General features: G+C 38.1%; 1 protein-coding gene across 2 annotated transcripts in view; it reads left to right on the top strand.

Annotated features, from left to right (window-relative positions):
• Positions 1–12375, top strand: part of LOC141830624 (xanthine dehydrogenase-like) — a 157532-nt gene that overhangs the window by 34229 nt on the left and 110928 nt on the right. The window contains exon 1 of one of the 2 annotated variants that reach the window (XM_074718029.1): positions 9707–9947. The exons of the other annotated variant lie outside the window; for it this stretch is intronic. Coding sequence (XP_074574130.1) covers positions 9812–9947 — 136 coding nt within the window. The 5' untranslated portion in view covers positions 9707–9811. Of the gene's footprint in view, positions 1–9706; positions 9948–12375 lie in introns of those variants that run through there. 2 annotated transcript variants of the gene reach the window in all.

Raw genomic sequence — 12375 nt, 5'->3', positions numbered from 1 at the left:
ATACTGAGTTGTGCACAGAACTGCTTCACTATGCTGATTGTGAAGAGGATCCAGAAGAAGATCCAAGAGAAGACTCTGGAGAGGACACTTCTGAGGGATATTTGAGTTCATCACAGGATTATGTATCCTGGCATCATCCAATTAATATCCCAGTTGAAGAAAAATAGATCAATGCAAATTAGATTGGAACATACAAATGATGAGTGAGAATGTAATTCTCACTTGATTTTGTAAACCAAATCAAATTTACATTGAGTCAATTTAGAGATTACATACATAAAATGACATACACTGAATATCTGAATAATTTGTTTATTTATGATAGGTTATGGCAACAAAGAACATCATAGCTGATTTAAATAATGGAGAAAATTTTAATGGGGATAACTACAAAAACTGGCACCTTAGGATACAGGATGTCCTAGAGGAACAAAAAGTTCTAGAGGCTATAAATCAGGTCATGATTGAACCTGTAGATGGTCTTACTATAGGAGTGAGACCAGACCCTATCAAGAAGAAGGGAAAGAAGACTGGAAAGAAACCTAAAAGCAAGTTGACTTGCTTTAACTGTGGCAAAGAGGGTCACTTCGCTCGGGAATGTTCTGAGCTGAAAAAGGTTTCTCCTAGTGTGTCTTCTTTTTCTGAGCATTTAGTTGCTAGTTCTGTGTTGTTGGCAGATTCTTATCCTTTGTGGATTATAGATTCGGGAGCAACCAACCATGTAACTCGGGAACGAGTTACGTATGTTGAGTACCATAGGGTACCAGCTGGCAACAAATGGATTTATGTAGGAAACAATGCAAGAGTTGAAGTCAAAGGAATCGGCACTTGCAAACTTAACCTTCGTGGTGGAAGTACATTGTTTCTACATGATGTTCTGTATGCTCCGGAGATTCGAAGGAATCTTGTTTCTGTAACTAGTCTTCTTGAATTAGGGTATTGTATTAATTTTTATAGCCGGTGTGTGGAACTTAAGATTGACTCAGTGTCAATCGGATATGGTTATTTAACGAATGGTTTTATGGTTCTTGATGTGGAACCAAATATCAGTTGTGGAATTGATAGTTGTTTTTCAAACATTGCTCTTACTAGTGATGCAGATATAACTGATGAAGTTTGGCATGCTAGATTAGGACATATAGGACAAGAACGTATGAATCGGTTGGCTAGAGAGGGTCTATTAGGCACTCGAGCTAAGATTCAACTTGTCTATATGTGAGCATTGTCTTGCTGGAAAAGCGACTCGAAAACCATTTGGTAAGGCTATTAGGGCTGAGTCACCATTGCAATTGATTCATTCGGATATTTGTGGTCCAATGAATGTGAAGGCTAGACATGGAGCTTCTTACTTCATTACATTTATTGATGATTTCTCTCGTTTCGGTCATGTGTATTTGATTTCTCATAAATCTGAAGCATTAGATTGCTTCATTCGTTATATGAACGAAGTTGAGAATCAAATGGAACGTAAGGTTAAGACCCTACGCACTGACCGTGGGGGGGAATATTTGTCTGATATGTTCAAGACAATATGTAATGATAGAGGGATTATTAGACAGCTGACAATCCCTGGAACTCCGCAGCAAAATGGGGTTGCTGAAAGAAGAAATAGGACTCTTCTTGAAATGGTTAGGTCTATGATGGCCCAAGCTAATTTGCCTATTTCCTATTGGGGAGATGCATTATTAGCAGCGGCTTATATACTTAACAGAGTGCCTTCAAAATCAGTTCCATCTACCCCATATGAACGTTGGACTGGCAGAAAGCCGGATTTGAGTAATCTGAGACCCTGGGGGTCAGCTGCCTATGTTCATGATAACTCTCATAAATATGGAAAACTGGGACCTAGGGGTAAGAAGTGTATCTTTATAAGGTATTCTGATACTTCTAAAGGTTATGTTTTCATTGGTGAGCAGCAAGATGGAACTATCTCTGAAATAGAGTCGAGAGATGCTACTTTTCTTGAAACTGAGTTCCCAATTAGAGGTGAGGTTGAGAAGACAGTTCCTCTATTTGAGGAGGATGAGACATTATCAACCAAAGAGGTGTCTATAGAGATGCCTGAACCTAGTCAACCGAGTGGGAGTAATTTGCCTAGTCATGAGTTGACTTCTCAACAGCCCAACTTACGAAGAAGTATTCGTAAAATCAAACCTAAGAAGAGGTTTGATATTGAGAATGAGGCATTGATGACACTCCCAGTTGACGATGATGAACCTCAATCTGTTGAGGAAGCATTGGGATGTAGAGTTAAAGAAAAGTGGAAAACTGCAATGGTTGAAGAGATGGAGTCTATGAATAAGAATCATGTTTGGGACTTAGTCGATCTTCCTCCTGGCCGAAAGGCTATTGGGAATAAATGGATTCTCAAAATAAAGAGGAAAGCTGATGGATCGATTAACAGATACAAAGCTCGATTAGTTGCAAAAGGATTTACCCAAGTAGAGGGTATTGACTTTGAAGAGACATTTTCTCCTGTAGTAAAATTTGTATCAATACGAGTTATTTTGGCCTTTGTGGCACATTATGACTTAGAATTACATCAGATGGATGTAAAAACCGCTTTCCTTAATGGTGAACTTGACGAGGAAATCTATATGGTTCAGCCAGAAGGTTTCATTGCTGAAGGCCAAGAGGATAAAGTATGTAGACTTAAAAAATCTATATATGGGCTAAAGCAAGCGTCAAGGCAATGGAACATAAGATTTAATGAAGTCATTTTATCTTATGGTTTCGAAATGATCAATGAGGATCATTGTGTTTTCCTGAAAAGGGAAAAAGGAAAGTATGTCATTTTATCATTATACGTTGATGATATGTTGATAGCTGGAAATGACATAAGGTTTGTGAATGAAATCAAGAAGTGGTTATCATCACAATTTGATACAACAGATATGGGGGAAGCCGAGTACATCTTAGGGGTGAAGATCATTAGAGATCGTTCTAAAAGACTTTTGGGTTTGTCTCAAGAGACTTATATTAATAAGATGTTACAACAGTTCGGCATGTCTGAGTGCAACATAGAACAGACACCTATTGTGAAAGGTACTGTTCTGAGCAAGAATATGTGTCCCAAGACTCCTAATGAAATAGCCGAAATGAAGAAAAGACCATATGCCAGTGCTATTGGTAGTTTGATGTACACTATGTTGTGTACACGTCCCGATATCAGCTATGCTGTTGGCTTAGTAAGTCGGTTCCAGTCAAATCCAGGACCGAGACACTGGAAGGCAGTAAAAAGGATATTCAGATATCTGAAGGCAACAACAGATTATTGTCTCTGTTTTCAAGGATCAGATATGAGCCTGAAGGGCTATTCAGATGCAGATTGGGCTGGGGACCTGGATGATAGAAAATCCACATCAGGCTATGCGTTCTTGCTGAATGGTGGCGCCATCTCCTGGAACAGCAAGAAACAGGCTTGTGTAGCCTTGTCAACTATGGAAGCTGAATATGTGGCATGTTCAGCAGCTGTGCAAGAAGCAGTCTGGTTAAGAAGGTTCCTAAAGCATCTGAAGATTGCTGAAGACAGTGGGAGTCCAGTTACTGTCTATTGTGACAGTCAAGCTGCAATAGCTTTTTCGAAGGATCCCAAATATCACAGCAAGGGCAAGCATATAGCTATCAAATATAACTTTGTAAGGGATATTATTGCTAAAAAGAAGGTGATTCTTGAGTATATCCCTACAAGAGCTATGCTTGCAGATCCTTTTACTAAGCCAATGACTAGAGAGTCATTTAATGAACATGTAAAGTCTATGGGACTTCGTAGAATGTAACAAAGTTGAATTGACAATCAAATATTGTGATTTGATTAAGTAAAATGCCATAATTTATTCAGTGTATGTGTTTAAAGTTACATTCTTGAGATAAGATCTCGGTGAGCATGTTGGCAGGTAGTGATTGGTCCTCTCACATGGACAATCATCTCTATTTGTTATGTATGAATAGAGGTAAGACCGGTGCTTATAGTTCAGCTTAAGCAGCTGTTAGCTTATGTAGCTGTTAAAATTGTTACATTCCTATAAGCTGGGGTCGCCTTGATATTGGAATCAAGATGAGATCATTTAAAGTTTGATGATCGAAGTAAATGCTCCCACCATTTACTAAACCTGTTAGAAGCCAGATTAGAATTTATGTGTTAAATTCTGGATTAGGCATTGGGAATGTCTAGATCGAAATCTGTACGATGTTAATTTGAGGAAAACATGCACTCTTTTTGGTAAAGAGAATAACATCGTAGCATGTGATTCATACCACATGTGCTAATGCGACAATTAGGGTAGTAGGAGAATGGATCCCTGCTTCTCTACTATGTGAGCCCTATGAGATTATATGTTGATCTCAGTATTTGCCCTTAAGTGACTATTTGGCTGTCTACTTGAAATTCTAATCAGTGTCTGCTACTTTAGCGTGTATCCTATGACTATGGATGATTCGGTCTATGGAGCATAACTAGGAAAGCGACTGATTAGAATGAATAGATTCTAGCTAAAAAGGAAGATTAAACATATTTACATCTTATGATGTTATTCACTGGTCGACCCATTTCTGTTATGTATAGAAATGTTTGTGAATATTGAATATGGAACATGCTCTTGACATAATAGTCAAATTGAGGGATTAGAGATGTTCATATTGATGTAAATACAAATTATTTAATCTGGGTAAATAGCAAGACATAATGAGTCCAGGAAATGGTTATGTACCACAAGAAGAGTGATTTGTGTATCACTGGAGAACGGCTAGGTGCCACCTGGATGATGGTTGTGAGCCATCAGATAAATGACTGTGTGTCATTCAGAAAATGGTTATGTACTATTTGGAGAGCGGCTAAGTTAGGTGTAACAACTTTCTTAGTGTTGATCGCTCTATGAGCAGCTATGTAAGGTGTAACAACTTTCTTAGCAATGAATGCTCAATGTGCTTGCTGTCGCACGAACCATTTTCCTATGTATGAATTGGTTGTTCTTACAGTCTATGTGACTGTGCATTCCGGTTATATTTAGTCTACGTGACTAGATACCTCTTAATGGTCTTTGTGACCATTTGCCTTTGTGGCTTCACTTGGACGAGTGGGAGATGTTAGCAGTTTATGTAACCGCCCACTTGCACCCACGAGTGCACCACCTGCACTCCTTGGACAACGCACAGCCTCTCCCTATTAAAGGGAGAGGAGTCAGATTTTGTTCTCCAGAGACTGCTGCTAAGTGAGGTCTCTACTTGAGAATTGTGGACCCATTCACCGATCGCCACGCAAGCATCCCCAACGGCACTGAGACAAAATAAGAATAAGAATAATTACCAAAGTGAAGCACTCAAAGATTTACCAGAACAGGTTGTACAAACACCGTCATTCCACATGCAAGTTTTAAGCAAGTCACTGAATTGTATTTCGACAACAAAATGTCAAAAAGTGAAGCACCAGCTATCTACAAACATTTAAAAGAGGCTATTAATCACAGAGAACTGAGGTAGTTGTTAAATGAACTGTCAGGTGCTAAAGTTGCAACAGAAATCAAACATGAACATGAACATGAGCAGGAGAACTGAGGTATTATTTCACTATGAAATCAAACGAGTTTCATTCACATTAAATAACCACTTGTCTACAATAATAAATAAAATGGTTTCCAAACTGAATTGAATGAGAATGATCAATCTGAATTGAATAGATAGTTCGAATTGTACTTGAGAATCCAAACTTTCCGAAATCTCAAGCAAACCTCAAGCTCATGTTTTTAATGTATAGATTGTTCATTTTGACTTTGGAAAAGAAGACATATGATCTACTTATCCAATACAAAAAAAAGAGAAACCAAAGGAAAGGGATGCTAGCAACCGACCTGATTGACGAGCTGCTGGGGCTGCATGACCCGATCGACTAGAGACCGCGGCCTCGAGCTCGAACTCCTAGGAAGCACTTGCCTCTTCTGTCAAGTAGTAACAGCGAAAAAATCATGTCAAAGAAATACCCTGGTTATCTTCCATTTATTAAAATCATAGAAAAACAAAGATTTTCATCAGTACTTAAAAAAGAAATTAACTATTAACAAAAAATGGGATTGCCTAAAAATTGAAAACCTGGTAAAGCAGCGTGATGGAGAAGGCAGGCGTCGCGATGGAGAAGGCAGGCCGGAGCTCGCGGCCTGCGCCTCGCTGCCAGCGACCAGCAGCCGTCGCGGTCGGCAAGCGTCGCTTCCTCAACCTATGCGGCGTCGAGCAGCGCGATGGAGAAGGAATAGAAGGGGGGAAATCGCTTACCTAGCTTGGAGCTACCTTCGTTGAAGAAAGGAGAGAAGCTGTGGCTGATTTTCGGCTGTTTTCGGCGGCAGCGTGAACAGATCGCGCGAGAGAAAGGAGGGGAAGAGAAAATCGATAAGTGGGAATCGGGCCACCAGCCGGCGCGGCCACCAGCCGCTGCGACCACCGGCACCCGCAGCCTGGCCTCGCTGCCAGCGGCCAGTAGCCGCCGCGGTCGGCAGGCGTCGCTTCCTCAACCTATGCGGCGTCGAGCAGCGCGATGGAGAAGGAAGAGAAGGGGGGAAATAGGTTACCTAGCTTGGAGCTACCTTCGTTGAAGAAAGGAGAGAAGCTGTGGCTGATTTTTGGCTGTTTCCGGCGGCAGCGAGAACAGATCGCGCGAGAGAAAGGAGGGGAAGAGAAAATCGGTAAGTGGGAATCGGGCCAGATCTAGGGTTTAAGTGAAAATTTTAGCGACGAAACGGATTCGTCGCAGAATTCGTTGCAATTTTGCGACGAAACGGAATTTCGTCGCCGATTTGGCAACGAAACAAGATTTCGTCGCCAAGTTTTGTCAAAATTATGGGCAAGGAGCGGGAATCGGGGAAATTTGGGGACGAAACTCGGTTTCGTTGCAAATTTCGTCGCAAAATTTGGCGACGAATTTGTATTTCGTCGCCAATTGGGCAAGGAGCTGAATTGGCGACGAACATCGAGTTTCGTCGCCAATTTGGCGACGAACAGCGAGTTTCGTCGCCAAATTGGCGATGAATTCTCCGTTCGTCGCAAAATTTCATCCCTATAAACCAATTTTTTAAATTATAATTTAGCGACCGAATCGGAGTTCGGTCGCTAAATTATAGCAAAATTATAGCATTTGTCCCTAACTGCCAAATTGGGACGAATCTGGAATTCGTCCCTAATTTTTGCGACGAATTCTAGATTCATCCCTAAATTCGTCCCAAAATTAGGGACGAATCTAGAATTCGTCCCAAAATTAGGGACGAATCCAGAATTCGTCCCAAAATTAGGGACGAATCCAGAATTCGTCCCAAAATTTCATCCCTATAAATCAATTTTTTAAATTATAATTTAGCGACCGAATCGGAGTTCGGTCGCTAATTTAGCGACCGACTGGAATTCGGTCGCTAATTTAGCGACCGAATGCCGGTTCGGTCGCTAATTTAGCGACCGAACGCGCGTTCGGTCGCTAAATTATAGCATTTGTCCCTAACTGCCAAATTGGGACGAATCTGGAATTCGTCCCTAATTTTTGCGACGAATTCTAGATTCGTCCCTAAATTCGTCCCAAAATTAGGGACGAATCGAGAATTCATCCCAAAATTAGGGACGAATCGAGAATTCGTCCCAAAATTAAGGACGAATCTAGAATTCGTCCCAAAATTAGGGACGAATCCAGAATTCGTCCCAAAATTTCGCGACGAATTATGGATTCGTCCCTAATTTTGGGACGAATCCAGAATTCGTCCCTAATTTTGGGACGAATCCAGCATTTGTTGCAAATTTGGCGACGAACAATCAAATTTCGTCGCCAAAATTGAAATTGACGAACACGATTTTCATCACAAAATTGGCGACGATTTTCAACAAAATTGGCGACGAACAGGATTGTCGTCGCCAATTTGGCAACGAACCGGATTTTCGTCGCCAAATTGGCGACGAACAATCATATTCGTCGCCGTTTTGGCGACGAACAAGATTTTCGTCGCCAATTTGGCGACGAATATCCGGTTCGTTGCCAAATTGCGACTAATTTAGCGACGATTTATTTTTTTGCAACGAACTCAGCAACGAATTGATTGAGTTGCTAAATTAGCGACTAATATTGGATTCGTCGCAAAATTTGTTGCAAATTAGCAACGAAATGTGGATTTGTCCCAAATTTCGTTGCTAATTGGCGACGAAATTTTTTCGTCCCAAAAGTTCGTCGCAAAATACCTGTTTTTTTGTAGTGATCCAAAAATAAAACAGATGCTGTATTTTGAAAATATTTTAATTTACCCCTCAGAGTTTTTTTTTAAATTTTTTCAACATCTCTATCATTTTACTTTCTCACATACAAAATAAAGGGCACGCTAATAATAATTTGAAGTATGAGGATATTTATATAATCATTAAATTGCAAGATTATATACATGAATATAATATAACTTTATGCGTTTTAATGAAATATTCTTTTTATAAACTAAGTATAATTTTTGCAAGTTTAATAATTAAAGTGTTAACTATTATATATTATAATATATATATATATATATATATTATATATGGCATATTAGATTTAAGAAATATATACTTAGTATAGTTTATATATATATATATATATATATAATATAATATGTCATATTCATAAATCTAATATGCCATATATATATAATCTAATATGCCATATATATATATACATTATACGACATATTAGATTTAAGAAATATATACTTAGTATAGCTAACAAAGTATACATCCAAGGGTTCACAAACATCTGAGTTTTTATTCGAAAAAGATTTATTCGACTCAATAGTAGCACGTAATCTTTTAAAAGGTGTTCTGAATGAATTATTTTAACTCCACGATTTCTTTCCTTTGAATCACAATTCTAAAAATTAAACTAAGTACTAGATTCGTTTATTTTATTTGTAGCGAACATATATATATATATATATATATCAAGTATACTTTGTTAACTATACTAAGTATATATTTCTTAAAGCTAAATGTGCCATATATATATATATATATATATATATATATATATATATATATATATATATATATATATATATATATATATATATATATTTATAATATGACATATTAAATTTAAGAAATATATAGTTAACATATAGTTAACAAAGTATACTTAATATATATGCCATATATATATATATAGTTAACTATATATATATATAATATGGTATATTAAATTTAAGAAATATATACTTAACATATAGTTAACAAAGTATACTTAATATATATGCCATATATATATATATATATATATATATATATATATATATATATATATATATATATATATATATATATATTATATATTATATATTTAATATGCCATATATATATATAGTTAACTATATATATATGGCATATATATTAAGTATACTTTGTTAACTATATGTTAACTATATATTTCTTAACATATATGTTAACATATAGTATAATATATATATATATATATATATATATATATAGATTAAAAACTAACTGTGCTATACTATATATATATATTTATGCCATATATATATATATATATATGGCATATATATTAAGTATACTTTGTTAACTATATGTTAACTATATATTTCTTAAATTTAATATGCCATATTATATATATATATATATATATATATATATATATATATATTAGATTTAAAAACTAACTGTGCTATATTTCTCGTATTCATCCCCTGGAACAGCGGTGGAACGCGGGACTGAGGCGCTTCGCTCTCGCTTGGGGTTTTCTCGGATTTTGAAATCAGTTCTAGTACGCGAAGGTTGGATTGGTGGAGGCAAGGGGATCGAGAGTCGAAAGATGGGCTCCCTCACCAAGGCAGAGGAGGTGGTCGCTAAGGGAGCATGGTCAACGGAGGCTATCGTCTACGTCAACGGGGTCCGCAGGGTGCTGCCCGATGGGTTGGCGCACCTCACCCTTCTTCAGTACCTAAGAGGTATGCAATTTCCTCTTTTATTTGCGCAACTTTATCTTAGGAAAAATTAATGTAAAGTTTGCTCTTTGGGGAATTCACCATATTGATTCAGGCAGTATATATATAGCTTTATTCTTTGCTGTCTCTTATAGTGGTTTTTTTTTGAGGTGTAGACACTATAACATATCCATTTTTTGTTGTTGTTTCTCTCGAATCCTTTTGATGCATAAAGCTCACACCATTTGGTCTCTTTCTCAATGCCCTTTGGTCCTATTTGATAGTGCTAATTTCAGGTTTCAACATAGCTTGCTGTCTTCTTTTGTTTCTTCTCTTGTGATGAGTTTCTAGGATAAGGCTGAGAAGCATTTCCCAACCAAAGCATGACAAAAGAAAAACTTAACAATAATACGGAAAAAAGCCAAGCCCTCTGCATCTCCAACCATATCACTGCAGTTGAAGACATATTGTTCACTCGTATTTGATGACTGAGTATAATTGTCTCTGCTTGATTCATTGTTGCAATGACCAAGGACAATTGTTAAGTCTTCTCTTGGGAATAAATACCCAGTACCTGGTCAAACAGAAATACAGAGGAACATGGAAACAAACAAACAAAAAATCTATAATCAATTTAAGAAGCCTTAAAAGTTTGGCAAATATGAGATCTTTATGGAATCAACTAAAATTCATTTGTAACATGACAAAAAACAGTGGAAGAAATCTCTATACTTTGTTGTATTTCTAAAGTATTTGTATATTACTATATATGGACTACCCTAGAATATAAGGAAACTTTTACACAACAACAATCAAACCTTATCCCACTAAGATGAGTTGGCTATATAGATCCTCCTATACCATTAGGCTCTATCCACTTTGAAAGTCACGAGTTACGTCATCGTCTTCGATACTAGTCGATGATCGATGACGATCGAATCGAAAGAAGTTTTATTCCGGAAACCACACAACGTTTGTCGTAATCGTTCTGGAGCTTCCTAACTATCACTGGAAATCGTATTCCCGATGTAGTTTTTGATGGTCAACCTTTGATCGCCGATAACGGACAAACAATCGAAAACTCTTTCCGGTGATGATGGAACAATTCTCTGAAAGCTTTGTAAACTTTCGAGAGAATGACGGAGGATCATTAGACGACTAGAGTTGATCGGTAACCGCCGGATAATCTATCCGATGATCAGAAATAATTTCTGACGATTAGACAGTAAATTCCGACGGAAAACCCCTATAACAATTTAACTGTTATTCTGATAACAATTACACAACTTGCTCTGAGAAGAAATCAAAATAGGCATTGACTCTACCTCTCTTACACGGCCGAAACAGAGTCTCTCTTTTCCTCTCCCACACCCACACGACTGAAACAAGGGTGTCACACGGCTGAAACAAGGGTGCCACTGGGAGGAAGGAAATTGGACCAGCGAGGCTCGGGCAAAATTCTACCGGTGGCAATGGTGGAACTGAGAAGAGAAGGGCGGTTGTGTTTTCTCCTCCACTCCCATGCGGCCGGAACAGAAGGAACAAAGGAGAGCGCCCTACAGCTATCACACGGAGGAGGGCTCGACCAGCGATTCCAGTGCTTGGGAGAAGAAGAAGAAGGCTAGCAACCAGCAATCGCGATCCTCTGGTTTCCTAGCGCTTCTTGTTTCTCCGGTTGACCCTAAACAGATAAGACAGGTCGTGATTCTTCGAGAGGGACGGCGCCGCACTGAGACCTCTTCCTTCCCGGCGAACGACGAGCTGTTGATAGCGGCGCATCACGAGGTGGGAGAAGAACAGGTGCTCGACGCAGGGAAAAGCCCTATTCGCGATCACCCTTCTCTATTTTTGTCGCAGCAGGGAGAAGGGCGATTGCGAACAAGGTTTTGTTTGAACCGGTGGTTGGATTTGGTTTGTACTGTAACAAACTAATTTTAGAGTTTACTGTAGTAACCCGAACCGGTTACAGTAGCAAATCGGATTTAAAACTAAATCACTTGGTTCACTAACTAAACAACCTTCGATTTGACCTAAACCAGTTTTGTTTAACGAAGTTCCTCATCTCTTCCATTCTACCAAAATGTCTTACATCATAAGCCAAACTGAGTTGGTTCAACTTTAGTTCAAAATCAAATTATTTGGTTCACTAACCAAACGACGTCTGATTTGAACAAAATCAATTTCGTTCATTTCGTCTTCGTAAGACGAATTCCATCAGTCCTTTGTCTGGTCCAACCAAACTTTTATCTCTCTCGTTCTGAGAATCCAATTCTTAAACTCGTTTTAAGTCCTTCGAAGAACTTTTAGTGCGTGTGACCTAATAGGTTCTCGATTATGTTGGTCATCCGTCGTTAACCATTAATTACGAAACAATCATAAGTGACACATAGTAGTACATCATGATTCCCAATTAATCGAAAAATTAACGATTGATTTCAGAACATCTTCTAAA

This window comes from Curcuma longa, chromosome 6 (assembly GCF_044706935.1).
Source record: "Curcuma longa cultivar G26 ecotype Majalengka, Jawa Barat chromosome 6, ITB_CL_G26_1.1, whole genome shotgun sequence".
Taxonomy (NCBI): Eukaryota; Viridiplantae; Streptophyta; class Magnoliopsida; order Zingiberales; family Zingiberaceae; genus Curcuma; species Curcuma longa.
This window is presented reverse-complemented; position numbering and strand designations above follow the sequence as displayed.